The following is a 15529-nucleotide window of genomic DNA, read 5'->3' on the forward strand; positions in this document are numbered from 1 at the left end:
GTGCGTGAAAGCGGTTCCACAAGAAAGTCACTTTCCTCCTTAACGCATTGGGAGCTAATGATACTCTGCAGCTCTCTATATGACAGTATAATAACATGAAGTGTCATCAGGGGGAAAGGGTTTTATAGACACAGGTGGTTCAATATCTGGTAGGACCATCTCATAGTCTTAGCAAGGGTCAGGGGTGTGATCAGAATCTTGCGTGCCCTTGGAAACAGTGTCTTGTATTTCTCCCTCTTCTTCTTGTGGAAAGGGTGAGTGATCTTGAGGTGAGGCAGGTGAACTAAAAACGTATAGGGCGTGTAGCTCTGTGTTCCTGTGGTATACATTTTGTTGGAGGCTGAGGAAATTGGCCCTCCTCGGCATCTCTTTGCAGCTTCCATTAATTTCTCCAGCATAAATTGCTGCAGTTCCTGAAATACTACCCCCTGGTCTTGAATAAGCTTTGTAGTTTGTGTTTTCTGTTTCTTTGGTGCCAGTGGCATGTCTTTATACTCGTCTGTAGTTTTGAAACACCGGAGACATGGATTTTCTTCTGTTTAGAAGAGTGTCTGTGCTGTTTTTCAGTGCTCAGTTCTAAAGTTTTTTTCAGTTCTGTTTCGCTCTATTCCAAGTGTTTATTCGGTCCCTATATCTGCTTCTTGGATCTCTATGGTGCCGATGTGTTTGTAGGTTCTGAGTGATGCCTTGGTGTCGAAGGCTCAGCCAGTGCAGATTTACTTTTAGGTGCCAGCAGCGTGCCGGAACTGGCCTAGCTGCGCAATCAGGTTTCAGAATATTCTCATCCCTTCTGGGCTCTGAGGCTTTGCAACGGTGTCGGCCTGAACCTGCAGGTTGTGGTGCGGGGATTGGAGGTGGTGAGTGTAGTATTTTCTTTACACCATAGGCAGAGTCTGTCTTTGGTCCAGAGATGGCGGTTGGCGACATGGGCTGTACCAGAGCATGTACACTCCCTGATGGTATATCAGAGTCTGTGTAGTGTGGGATGGTTATGACCATTCTGCTTCCTGTCTGAGAACTCGCCTCGCTGTCCAGGTCGCTGAATTCTGCCTTGGTTGCATGCTCCATAGTATGTGAGAGCCGACGATCTCTTAAGGTCTGAAGAGATTTCTTATTCTTGAACAACGCACAGTTGGTGCACTGTTCTTCCTTGTGCTCCAGAGACCTGCACAAATTACATACGTTGCATGTGTCGGAATGACCATACTTGGCTCCACACCGAAGGCACTGTTGAAATTGTTCTTTCTTTGTCTCAATCACCCAGAGATGGTCATTCTCGATGGTCGAATGTGGCCTTTCGTGGTGTGTATTCGATCTTCTGATTTTCGTTGTTTTTTGGGTAGGCTGTGTGGTGTAAATTCTGCAGAGCTGCGATGCAATCCGTCCGAGGCCGATGGCGGAAAAAACTTTGTAAGAAACAAAGCGTTCGATATGCGCAATGCCTCGAGAGGGAAAAGAGATGACGCACAACGCCTATCAAAAAACTTCCAGGAGCAAAAACAACTTGCAGAAACCGGGCCCAACGTAAGATGGCAGGAGTATGCATGGCATATGAATCTGCAGCCAACACATGCTATTAATATTATAATAAATGATTCTCAGCTGATGTAGACAATATGTGATGATACTCTTGATCTGTTTTTGAAGGCAAGTTTTTCATAAAGCAGAAATTCCGGGTTAGTAACCACTTACTGGAGGACAATGAAGATACTTATTAGTGGTGAAAAGAAACATTACCTATTCTAATCCCATAAAATAATTTTCTTAACACAAACACTGAGAAATAATATTGACATCTATAAAGAGTATCTGCTATCCCTGATGAGGGAACTTGGCTTTGAAGACTGACACACACAGGTGTGCAAAGTGATGTAATGAAGTGAATAGCCAGTCTAGTAAAGTCTTGCGAAACAGAAGAAATCATTAGCATCCTATAGGGAAGGGAAGTGCGGTGTTTTCACAAACCTATGTCTCAGAGAAAGAGGACATATGTCACATAGCCAGATGATTGAAACAGAGGTCCCATTGGATGATTGGAAGCTTATGCAAAAAGACTACATGGGGTTTGATGTGCAAGAGTCTGCTTAGGAGGAGTAGAGCAGCAGCATTTTCAGTGACTTGGAGCTACAGTAAGTGGTGTTTTTAGTGGCCACGGTAAGAAGAAATTACAGTAGTCCAGCCATGACATAATGGTAGTTGGAGACCAAAGTATTGCACAGGAAGCAGAATAAGAATCTTCCAGAGTGTTTTCATGATAAAAAAAGTACGTTGTAATTATCTTACTAGCATTTATTCTAGAAGATAGCGCATCGTCTTTTTTTTTTTTATTTCCAGGAAGCAATTGTTACATTCTTTTCTTTGAGACATACCCAACATAAATGGCCCAAAAAAAAACCAAGAATCGTACCAAGAGAACGAATAGTTTCTTACCTGTCGGTGTAGTTTTGCAGCTTGAAGATCTTTCTGGATTCACTATGCTGTGCATATTCCGCAATCTGGTGGTTGGGTCCGGAATCGTAGTCTTTTTTGTCGTAGCCCAGGTGGGCGTCGACGTCCCACCATTTGGTGTCCCTTCGGTGACGTTGGCGTGCTTCCGGCGGAAGCTACTACCCTTGGGCGCCATCTTTGGATTCTTTTTTCTGTCTCTTTTTTCTTTTCTGTGTTTGTAGTGAATCCATGGCAAGGTTTGTTAATCCTTTTTTCAACGTAATTCTTTTCACGTATCTTGTAAGCTTGAACTTGCTTTCTTTTCTAAGTGTTTCCACCTTCTTCTCCAGCCTCATCTTTCTGGCGGAGGCCGGTGGGTTCGCTAGTGAATCCAGAAAGATCTTCAAGCTGCAAAACTACACCGACAGGTAAGAAACTATTCGTTTTGCAGCGTGAATCTTTCTGGATTCACTATGCTGTGCATAGATTTTGTAGCGGTTTTCGTTACTTTTGTGGCAGTTGGGTGGAAGATGAGCGTTGGTTGTTGAATATATGTTGAAGCACCTTTTGTCCTACTTGTGCTTCTTTGTTCATTTGTACATCCACGCAATAGTGCTTAGTGAAAGTGTGCACTGAAGCCCATGTTGCCGCCAGGCATATGTCCTCAATTGGCGTGTTGGCCAGAAAGGCAATTGTTGCTCCTTTCTTCCTGGTGGAGTGGGCCTGTGCCCCCCCTGTTAGCTCCTGGCCAGCTTGTTTGTGGCATAATTGTATTGTCTGTGCGATCCATCGAGCTATGGTGTTCTTAGTCACTGGTTTGCCCATGTAACTGTTTGCGAAGGATACAAAGAACTGTTTTGTTTTCCTGTGTTCCTTCATCCTTTCAATGTAGTGCATCACAGCCCTTCTTGCCTCCAGGGTGTGGAGCGACCTCTCAGCGCTTGTAGTGGGGTTTTGGAAGAAGCTAGGAATCTGAATACTCCGATTCATGTGGAACCTTGACACCACCTTTGGCATGAAGTGTGGGTCTGTTCTCATCACAACCCTGTCACTGTGTATCTGGATGTAGGGTTCCTGCAGTGTGAGTGCCTGCAGTTCGCTCACCCTTCGTAGGGGGGTGATTGCTACCAGAAAGGCCGTCTTCATCGTTAGCATTTGCAGTGATGCTTTGTGGATGGGTTCGAAAGGTGCTTTCATGAGCTCCGTCAGTACCACATTTAGGTTCCAGGCCGGCGGCGGCATTCTCTTTGGTGGCGCTATTCTTTTAGCCCCTTCTAGGAATCTTTTTACGACTTGGGATGTAAAAAAGCTTCTCCCTGTTTCTCCTCTGGTGTATGCCACAATCGCTGCCAGGTGCACCCTCAGCGAGGATGAGCTTAGCTTAGCCTTAATCAGGTGCGTGAGGTATCTTAGCACTGTGGATTCCCTGGTCAGTTTCCTATTGAGTTTTTTCTTGCAACACCATTGAGTGAATCTTTTCCATTTCTCCCCATAGCACTTGCGTGTGCTGGGCCTTCTTGCCTCTCGCAGCACCCGCAGGGTGCTCTCTGGTAGTTTTAGGTGTGCAAACTCTAAGTCCTCAGGAGCCAGGCTGAGTGGTTGAGGCTCTCCGGCTCTGGGTGTAGAACTTCTCCGCTTTCCATGGAGAGTAGGTCTCTTCTTTTTGAGAACTTGTGGGGTGGCCCCTGCACCATCTCCATTATCTGAGAATACCAGGTCTGTCTGGCCCATTGTGCTGCCACCAGGATGAGCGTCATGTTGCTCTTCATGCATTTGTTGAGAACCCCGGGGATCAGTGGTATCGGGGGGAAAAGCGTAGGCAAATGTTTTTGACCAGCTTATCCATAGTGCATTCCCCTGTGACAGTGCCTCTGGTTGCCTGGATGCAAAGTATTGGCATTTTGCATTCCGGCGTGTTGCAAACAGGTCTATTGTTGGCGTGCCCCATTTCCTGAATAGTCTCTCCGTTTCCTGAATGTTGAGTTCCCACTCGTGGGACGCTGAAGTCTGCCTGCTGAGCCAATCCGCTTCTACATTGTCCTTCCCTGGCAGGTGTATGGCTAGCAGGTCTATTTTTAGTGGTATAGCCCATTTCCAGATTTCCTGTGCCAAGCTCAACAGAGGGAACGATTGAGTTCCCCCCTGTTTGTTAATGTAAAACATCGTCGTGGTGTTGTCTGTTTGTATTAGCACCTTCTGGTTGTACAGGTGTTTCTGAAAAGCCTTGAGGGCTAGCAAAACCGTTTTCAGTTCCAGGTAATTGATGTGTCGGACTGCATCTGTAGGGCTCCACATACCCCCTCACTCTGAGCCTGTTCATGTGTGCGCCCCACCCCTTCTGGGATGAGTCTGTGGTGATGGTCACTGTTGGGTCCGGTGGTGTTAGAGGTTTCCCTTCTGTTATTCTCTCCTTTGTCCACCACCTTATTTCTTCCTGCACCCTGTGCGTTACAACCACTAGATCCTCCAAACTTCCTGTAGCTTGTGACCATTGCTGTTGCAGCCACTCTTGGAGTGGTCTCATTTGTAGGCGTACATTGGGGACCAGGTGTATGCATGACGCCATCATCCCCAAGATCTTGCTCACAGTCCTCACTGTCAGAGCTCGCCCCTTCTGGTAGTGACGTTTCTCCCTCAGTAGGCTGAGGGTTCTCTTTTCGCTGGTTAACACCCTGCATTGGACGGTGTCGATCTGAGCTCCCAGGAAGATCTTCACTTGCTCTGGTTCCATCGAGCATTTTCCCCAGTGTATGGAGAAACCCAGGCTTGCCAGCGTTCTTGTCACCTGTTCTGCATGATCTTTGCATGTCCTGTAAGAGCTTGCCTTTACTAGCCAGTTGTCGAGGTAGGGGTACACGTGTATCCCCTTTCTTCTTTGATGTGCGGCCACTGCCGCGAGGCATTTGGCGAACACCCTTGGTGCGGACTTTAGGCCGAATGCCAGGGTCGTGAATGGGTAGTGATCCTTGTTCACTGTGAATCTTAGCATGTGCTTGTGCTGCCTGTTCATGGGGATGTGCAGGTACGCATCTTTGAGGTCTATGGTGGACAAGAAGTCCCAGGCCTTTATCTGTGGAATGACCTCTTGTAGGGATGTCATCTTGAATTTTTGAGTTTTGACGTATTTGTTTAAGAACCGTAGGTCCAGGATGGGTCTTAGACTTTCGTCCACTTTTGGCACCTGGAAGTAGTTAGAGTACACTCCCTTGTTCCGTTCTTTGAAAGGAACCCTTTCGATGGCCGCTTTGAGGAGGAGTTCTTGAGCTTCCTCTTGCAGTAATTGCAGCTCTCTTCCAGAGTGCTGTCTTTTCTTTGGTTTTCTGTTTGGTGGTCTCTTTTCCAACTCTATGCAGTATCCGAACTGCATAATGTTGAGTATCCACTTGTCTGTTATTTTTTGCCACTCCTGGAGAAAAAATCTCAATCTTCCTCCTACCGGCGTCACATGTTCCTTTGTGTCTTGTCCGTGTAGCCCTATCCTCTTTGTTTTCCCGTGCTCCTCCCCCGGAGGGTTTGAGTCGGAGAGCACCTTCTTCCGTGTGAAGTCACTTAGAGGGGGGTTGTTCACCGCCTCTCCTTCTCTGGACCCGTCCATTTCCTCTTGACCGAAAGGACTGGCCCCTGCTCTGGTAGTTCCAGCTTTGCCTCTGCTGGCCCTGGTGGCCTTGGTTGTCACTCTGTTGCCCCTGGTGGAAACTCTGGTGAGAATCTCCTCGCTGACTTCCACCTCTGCCGTTCGGCCTCCGTGTAGGAGTGCCCCTTCTCATCCCCCTGAATTGCAGGGCCCCCGTGGACCTTGCCCTCTCGTTGTCCTTCAGTTGGGTGAGCTTATCATCAACTGGGACTCCGAACAGTGTTTCACCGTTGAAGGGTGTGTTCAGGATGTTGTTCTGAACCTCAGCCTTGAAGCCTGAGATCCTGAGCCAGGCTTGCCTTCTCTCTGTGATGCCTATAGCCATCAGTCTGCTGGCTGTTTCTGCCCCAACCAAGGCTGTCTTCAGACACGAGTTGGCGATGTTTTTCCCCACTTCCACAAGGTGTGATGCCCTCTCACGGTATTGTTCCGGGAGGTGCTTGAGCAATTGGCCCATCGCATCCCAGTGCTGGTATTGATGTCTATTCAGGAGGGCGTTGGAGTTCGCCATCCGCCAGTGCGTTGCGACGTTCCTCTCAATTTTCCTGCCCGTTAGATCCATCCTCCTGCTTTCCTTGTCAGGTGGAGGTCCAGATGTTGGGACGTTTGCCCTTTTCCTGGCCGTTGCAGCGATTATTGAATCTGCTGTGACGGATCCCTTGATGTAAGCTGGGTCTTGGGAGGAGAATTTTTACTTCTTCTCTGTCCTCGGCGTTACTGATCTGCATGTAGCCGGGTCCTTGAAGGCTTCCTTCCCCTGGTCTGTGATACTCTTGAGCATGAGCAAGAACTGGCTTCTTGTCTGTATGGGGAGCAATGTCTCGAGCAGGAAGTCTGCTATTGGCTTCTCCTCTTCGAGCTTAACTCCATAAGCTGCTGTCGCCTTCCTGACCACCTCATTGTATGCCCCAATGTCATCCGGTGGCGAAGGCCTTGAGGGGTAGGTTTCCACAGCCTCCTCCGGGTTTTCGGCCTCGATGTCCTGCCATTCCTGGTCTTGGGCCGTCGAGGAACTTGAGCCGTAGCTTGACTGCTGCTCCCCGTAATCCCCTTCTGTGTAGTAGAGGTCTTCCTCCTCTTCTTGCTCCGAGGGTTCCGGAGTTTTCGGCGTCTCTTCGACGTCCAACTCCTCGAGCTCCTGTACCTCAGCGACGGTCGGTGCCGGCTTCGAGGGGATCTTGTAACTTCTCATTTTTTCATCGAAGTCTTTCTTTCTCTGAAGGATGTTCTCCATTTCGGCCTCGAGCCTTCTTCTCTTTCTCTGCATCTCTGCGGCCTGCTCGTCGCCGAGCGTTTCCGCCGCTCTTTTCGGCGACGTCGAAACTTTCTTCGGCTCCTTTTCTTTCTAAGTCGAAGTCGAAGGCCCTTTTTCGGGGGCTTGCTTCGATGACCTTTGCTTTTCGCAGGTCTTCGGCCTCCGGGAGTCCTTCTCGGAGGATCCGCTGGGCTCTTTTTCAGAGGATGCAGCTTCGGTCGTCGATTTTTTCGGCGCCGGTGCTCCTTTCGAGGCTCTGGCCTCAGACTTTCGGGAGTCTGCCTCTGGCTTTCGAGACCCTGTGGGTGTTTTCGGGGTCGTAGACTCTCCTACCTTGTCAGGCGTTTTCTTATCGGTCTCTGCGACCGTGAAGTCATCTGGCCCTTCGGCGATGTTGTCCTCGTCGTCGGTGGAGAGGCCCAGTTCATAAAGCGTCGGGGCTTGGCCCTTGCCCTGCATCGTGTGGTGAGCTGTCCTCTGTCTCTCTCGAACTCGGAGTGTTTTCGGTTTGAAGACGGAGCAGGCGTTGCAGTCTCTGCTCTCGTGGTCGATTGGCAGGCAGAGGTTGCAGACCGGGTACTCGTCCTTCTGTGCGAACTTGTGGTAGCAGTTCTTGCAGAATTTAAAGGGTGTCTTGTACATCCCTGCGCTCAGGGGGCCCCCTGTGTGCGCATTCCTCCAAGGACATCGAAGATTTCGAAGTTCTCTCCTTTCTATGTCGTCTCTTCTCTAATGGTCCTCTTCTCCCGATCTTCTCAGGTCTTCACCGTTGAAGAGTTGCTGTATTTCCTCCTTTTTTCCTCCAAAACTTCTGGAGCTTCTCGCGACTATCCAGACCCAACGGCGGAAAAAAGAATCTGAAGATGGCGCCCAAGGGTGGTAGCTTCCGCCGGAAGCACGCCGACGTCACCGAAGGGACACCAAATGGTGGGACATCGACGCCCACCTGGGCTACGACAAAAAAAAAAAAAAAAAAAAAAGAAAGGACGACGATTCCGGACCCAACCACCAGATTGCGGAATATGCGCGGAATATGCACAGCATAGTGAATCCAGAAAGATTCACGCTGCAAAACACATTTAAAAAAAACAAAACCATAACATATATAAATGATGATCCTCTTATTTCCACTACTGTTCCATCAAAGGCCCCCAAACTAACCGACCTCTTGCTTTCCCACTTCTGCCTTTGCATTTATACAATGCCATCTGCAAATTAAATATATGAAAAAGTCTGGTATACCGTGCCTGATGAGTTGGAGGATCTTCATCCTTCCACTTAGACGCAATCATTATGCAGTAAATAGCTACTGCCATAAAGCATAAATAAACCTGAGACCGTTCTAACTAGCCTTTCATCACATCCAAATAACAGCATGGTTGGGGTTAAGGAGACAGCCCGCCCCAGGTTTTGCCATAAGAACAGTTCAATGCATCCAGTTTACAACAGTCAGAAAACATGTGGACCATGTCAGCCGGGCCCTGGCCACACCGTGGGCACTTATTTTTATCCCTTTTTCCCCTTGCCCAGAGTTTAGCCGGCGTAAAATAAAGCCCAAATACCGTTTTGAAGTTGTCGGCTTTAAGATTAGCCGATAAAAATACTTTAGATAGTTCTAATGATCTACACAGGTCTACATCCGGACTGTCCAATTTACTCGGCCAGCCCCTTTCTACTCTAGCTATATCATCCGGATTGGCCTCCATCAACGTTAAATACAAATCCTTAACTCGGACCTGTTTTTTTGTTAAGTGATCTGAAAGCGGGATATAAACAAGGTTAATAGGTTTTAAATCCAATATTTTTATAATTTCCCTTACTTGTATGGATTTCAAAAATGCATTAGGATCTAGCCCATATCGCCTATATTTTGAACTCCTGCCTTTTCCCAAGTTTTACTTACATTATCATAAAGTGGAGCCGAGAAGGCTGCGGAGCGCCATAAAGACACATCTCTGGATTCTGGGTATTTTCTAAGTTTTACTGACCTTCCGCCATACATTGCAAGCTGCTCTTAAGGTCTTAAAGCTTGTTTTATAGTAGCTACCCTCCAGCTGCCTTAAAGCTAACCCTGGTGCTAAATTGCCAACAGCTAGTTTATAGATAGATGGCGGGGTCTCATTATCCAAATCCACTACCTTAGCCTGATCCCAAGCTTTTGTCCTGAATAGGATAGTCATGTGTTGCATCATTACAGCCCAATAATAATATAGAAGATTGGGGACTGCCAGTCCCCCTCGATGTTGCGGTAAAGTCATTAAATGTAGCGATCTCCTAATCTTGTAGCCCCATATAAATTGTGAGAAAAACCCATCTGCCTTTTTAAATACCGAATTTGCAGGTTCCAAAGGTATGCACTGAAATAAATAGAAAAACGTAGGAAACATCATCATCTTTATGACATTCTCTCTTCCAATAACGGATAGATGTAAATTATCCAATAATGGATAGCAGTTTTTTATCAAAAGTCCACTTTGTAAATACGTTTGCATACGCCGGGACCTCAATATTCAGCACCAGCGGGTTATGGTCCGACAAGACCTTAAGGAGCCTCCAGCTCCCTCCAGAAAAGTGGCTGACACAAAAAAATAATCATGTCGGACATATTTTCTATATGGACATGAGAAATCTGTGTAAACCCCGGATCCCCTACTTTTTTGCATGACCACAGATCTACCAACCCATGGCTGGCCGGGAGTGCCTTTAAAGCTTTAAAAACTTGTGGTTTCCTCCCCTTATACCCACCCAGCCGAATCCCCTGTATCTAAATGGATATTGAAATCACCGCAGATAATTAAGGGTGTTGGCCAAGAGGCCAATTCGACCTCAAGCTCTGACAATAAATCCACATTATCAATATTAGAACCATATATTGTGCAGATGGTAAAATGGCTTGGAATACAATAGCTCACCTACCCCATTTATCCGACTTGACTTGCTTAACGGGTAAGATCCGATAAGAAACGTGTATTGGTGGACTGAGATGAGCAAATAACCTGGGAGTACCCTCGGATGATGTTCAGCCCTCTTTTCTCGCCAAATCAAAGGAGAGAGTGAGGACTAGGTAAGCTAGTCCGAATCCCCAGGATTATATGTCTAAATCAATAAGGACTAGCTATGTTAGGGGGAGGGAGACTCAATGAAGTACGTGTGCTGGCAAACCCATTGGTTTGTTCATGAAGCCCTCACCCACCAACCTAGTTGGTGGCATGCTTCATCATCGGGCCCACCACAGTGACACCGAGTGTGTCCCGGGTGTGCTTCGACGCTAGTGTTACTGCGGAGCTGATATGTTCGCTGAGTGTGCAGTGTGGCGAGTGAGAAAGTGAAGGTTAAAAGCTATACATGTTGGAGTGCGAATTATGACCTCCTGCGACCACACAGGAGGTCATAATTCGCACTCCAACACGTCCATCTGCCTTTTTAGTTGCTAACAGGGGCCCAGTGATTAAAGTTTATCTATTTACCCTCGGGTACTGGGACCCACTGTATAGCTTTTAACCTTCACTTTCTCACTCACCACACTGCACAATTTTTTTATTTTAAGAAGGGGGCTGTGTGGCCCCCCTTTTCCTAATTTTTGGCCCTGGGGACACCATCCCCAGAGCCTGGCCTTTTTTTTTCCTTTTAATTTTAGGAGGGGGGCTGCTTTGCGCTCCTCCTTAGGCCATTTATGGCCCCGGGGACCCCATCCCCCGGGTCCCCAATCCCCCCACAGTCCTGCCGGCTTCCGGCATCCTGCGAGAGCCGGGATTGCTTTTCCACATAGGGAGCTGCGAAGATGCAGCTCCCCATGTTGATAAGCAATCGTCTTTGGTATTTGGAAGAGAGAGCAGCGAGGCTCATGCCCGGCCATAGCAAACTACAGTGTCCTGGGGGTGGGCACCCGGGACACTGCAGGAGCTGGCCCTGGGGGGTGGCAGTCCCCAGGGCCATGACAGGGCTCCAGGAAAGGGGCCGCATGGGCCCCCTCCCAACATTACAAAAGCCCCGGGGAGGTGATGGTCCAGTCACGGAACCCCCAATTAGTCACTTCACAAATTCACTATAACATATAACATAACATATTATAATACTTAGTGCCCCGGGGAGGTGGCGGTCCCTGGGGCATATGGGGGGCTTAAGCCCACCCACCCAGGATTCATTATTTTATAATTAAAGCCCCGGGGGGTGGCGGTCCCCTGGGCTGCGGGGGGCCTCAAAGCCTCCCACCACAAATTCTTTAAAAGCCCCGGGGGTGGCAGTCCCTAGGGCTGGGGGGCCCCTCTGGGCCCCCCATTACATATCAATATTGCCCCCGGGACTTGCCCCCCCCCCCCCGAGGGCTGTATAGCAACGAAGCATGGGAGCCTGCATTTAGTTGGGGGGGGGGGTAAATCGGCAGGATCCGGGATTTAGCAGCCGATTAAAAAAAAAACATTTTTAGGGCCCTTGTGGTTCCAACTAAGCAGGGCTAGGGGGTCAGGGTGTTTCTACCCTGCCCCCTTTTTGTGTTTTGCACGCTTTCTCAGCTTTCTTGTGCCTCTGTTCTACCAAGGCAGAAGATGGCTGCCAACACTTCCTGGGTTGGAGTGTTGACAGCCAATTAGCATAAAGCTCGTGCTGGGGAGAATCCGCCGCCCTAGATATGTAGGTGTTTTTACTTTTGAATTTCTCAGCAACTACTGAACGGATTTACACCATTTAACAAAAAGGCGCCTTTCTGAACCAAGGGCTACCTCTTTGCCAAATCTGGTGCAATTCCGTTCTTCAGTTCGGACTGTAGCCGCGGCTGAAGTTTCCTATTGGAAATTGCATGGAGAAAACACATTTAGGGACCCCCTTTTTCTCAGCCCGCGCTTGACGAATCACCCCGACACTTTCAGGATAGGAGCGGAGCAAGCCATAAGTTTTGAACATTTCGCGAAGATTCGTCGAACGACACCAAAGTTATTGGAAATAGAAAGTTGTGGATTTCCGATGGAAAATAGGTCCTAACTAGAACTACCCAATGGCGACCACCAGTAGGAGATAGACAGATAGATAGATATCATGGTCCAGTACCACAACAGTTCATTTCGACTTACTTGTTTTAGAATGCGGGCATTTGATGAAAACTCACTGCGGTGCTTCTCTATAGCCTCTTTGGAAGCCTGATTGATCGAAGCAACTGGAAACGAGACGACTGGATAAACCTAGGGTGTAAAAAGAAGATAAGTTGTCTTGTAAAGAGAGTGAGCAACAAACAAACATGTAATGAAAATATCTGCTCTCTGGTCAGTAACACATTCAACATTTTAAATGTAAGCTCATGTCACAAAAATGTTATCAAATGCCACTACATAACATTGTGTGCCTTGACTTGTGTGATCGCTACTCCCCAAGTTCATTACTGGTGAGTTGTGAAATTAAAAAGCCTCTGAAAGCTAGCAGGTGCTGGAAAGCTGCTTTTGAAGTCGAACGATCACTGAAAAGGATGATTTGGTTTTCATTCCCCTTTTATTTACACTTTCCATCCTCGAAAAATCTATTTTTTGTGATTTATGGTACAATGTTTAATGCACTGCTGAGGTCAAATACGGAAAGAAGGAATGTATCTGCATGTTACCTATGCATTTTAAAAGCTCAGAAGTAGCACAGATACAAATTTACGTAAGAGTGGAGCATGCAAGAAATTAAAAGCTGCTAATTGATGTATTAATTCACACAGTACACATCCACACTTGTACATTATCTGCAACAAGAAGATGGGAAGTACCAAGAGACCAATGATTGGACTGGGTCCGCAGGTGATGTTTTTGCCGTGTATTATAAGGAATAAAATAAGCCCAACCAATTTCTAACAAGCATTTACAATGCAATGGTTTCGCCTTTGGAAAAGTTAGAGCTATTGGCATTGCTCATGACATTTCTTTTTTTTTTTTTTTACTTATAAATAAATGGCATTGTTATTTACATTGCCAACAGCCCACACAGCCCACACAGCTCCCACAGCTCCCACAGCTCCCACAGCTCTTACGGTACCTGTCAATCAATGTCCAATAGCTTAACAGGAGCACTCAAAGCAAAACTCTTCTTAAAGCACCAGGAGAAATCCAGTTTCAAGTGGCCCTCTGCCGGTGGTGTGTGCAGGTTAAATGGATAGGTCAATAGCATATATCAGCATGAATACTAATCAACAAAAATAAATGGCATTGTCATTTACAATGCCAATAGTTTAATCTCTGGCAAATGCCACACAAAAACACACAGACCCACACACACCAACTGAGCCCCACACACACACACAGAGCCCCACACACACACACACACAGAGCCCCACACACACACAGAGCCACACACACACACAGAGCCACACACACACACACACACAGAGCCACACACACACACACACAGAGCCACACACACACACACACAGAGCCACACACACAGACCCACACACACCCACCCAGACCCACACACACCCACCCAGACCCACACCCACCCACCCACCCACACCCACCCACCCAGAGCCACACACACACCCACCCAGAGCCACACACACACCCACCCAGAGCCACACACACCCACCCAGAGCCACACACACCCACCCACCCAGAGCCACACACACCCACCCAAAGCCACACACACACTCAGGAGAGCAAGCACAGCGAGGGGGCAGGGAAGCAAGCACAGCGAGGGGGCAGGGAAGCAAGCACAGCGAGGGGGCAGGGAAGCAAGCACAGCGAGGGGGCAGGGAAGCAAGCACAGCGAGGGGGCAGGGAAGCAAGCACAGCGAGGGGGCAGGGAAGCAAGCACAGCGAGGGGGCAGGGAAGCAAGCACAGCGAGGGGGCAGGGAAGCACTTCCTCTCACTCCCAGACCCTCCCAACATCCCGTCAGCCTTGCGCAACATCCGAGGGCTTCACCATCCCTGCATGACACGGTCAGAAACTGCCTCTTGGGGTCCAAGGGCATCCGTGTATCATGATCACCACAGAGAACAAGGGGATTCAAGTGAAAGACTGGGCACGGATTGGGGCGCAATTAAGCCAACAGACCAATTCTCCTTGTTTGTGCAACACAGGCCCACCTTACAGTAGGTGCAATCATGGAAAAGCACAGGCTAAATCTTCAAGAGGTGGGCATAGTTTGCCAGCCCCCTTCACTCGTGTTCTGGGAGTATTAATCAAAGATGAACCCGTCAACGTACACTCGCGGCTCAGTAAACATGATCTAGCAGTCACTACTACTTTAAATGCTACGGCAAACTTAATGAATGGTTTGACAGCTAATACACCGAGCCAAGTATTACTCGCAGAAACTAGTAAGAAACATGGCCCGCTCATTATTTGAGGAGTAGGCAATATGTCAGATGTGAAAATCCAATGTTGGGAATAACAGATGCCCCATCCTTTTGCCCCAACTCATCCATCACCAATTCATCAGAGTCTCAGATGGGACATGTGTGCTTTTGCTAGTTTGGAAGAACTTTACCGCCCTTATCCTTTCTGCAGACACACATGCCCCATCATGTAGCGCCACTGCCCTACAGCCTTCCGAATGGCCCTCGTGCACAGCTAACCAATGGCCCTTTTGCAGAGCTCTAAGCTGCCACTGTTAATACCAGCACTCATAGCATCTACTGCAGCTTCCATTGCCTCTTACACATTGCATCTCTCCTACAGAACAAAACAGCTCATACCCAACAGCGTCTGTCCTGAACACACCACCGGCAGAGCCACCGCTGTATGGAACTGTCCTAATCCGTTATACCGCCCCAATGCTTCTCCGCAGCCTACCTGCGTTTACCCTCCACAGCTCATCGGTGCCTCTCCAGCTAGGACCATAACATACACTGCCCACCAGCCTCTCCTCCACAGCTTATCAGTGCCCCTCCCGCACAGACCACCGGCGCTCGTGCGTTTACCCTTCGGTCACGAATTAGTTTAATTACATATACATCCAGCTCCCACGGTACCACTGAAACATCCCAGTGCCCAGGACTCACCATGATGTCGCTACAGAAGCTGTCGTCACCGCAGGGCTCCTTCCTCTCCATGGCTCTCACCCGCTGGATAAAGCTCCGTAGGATCACCGCCTGCTCCATGCTGTTTTGCGACGTGCCCGTTCCCCTATATCAGCAATTGCTTTCTGGGATTCTGTACAGGCTGGGATCTAGTAGAGGTTATGGATCTGAAGCAAGCCGGGATCTTGTGGCAGGATTGGAATCTATTCTAGAGCAGGATTTGGAGA

The 15529-nt window shown here is 48.3% G+C and overlaps 1 protein-coding gene across 1 annotated transcript in view; it reads right to left on the reverse strand.

Annotated features, from left to right (window-relative positions):
• The window catches only part of LOC144782354 (protein SSUH2 homolog), a 288587-nt gene that overhangs the window by 13904 nt on the left and 259154 nt on the right, over window positions 1-15529 (reverse strand). Inside the window, exon 12 of the mRNA XM_078661672.1 lies at window positions 12383-12490. Coding sequence (XP_078517798.1) covers window positions 12383-12490 — 108 coding nt within the window. The remainder of the gene's footprint in view (window positions 1-12382; window positions 12491-15529) is intronic.

Source organism: Lissotriton helveticus, chromosome 9, assembly GCF_964261635.1.
Source record: "Lissotriton helveticus chromosome 9, aLisHel1.1, whole genome shotgun sequence".
Lineage (NCBI taxonomy): Eukaryota > Metazoa > Chordata > Amphibia > Caudata > Salamandridae > Lissotriton > Lissotriton helveticus.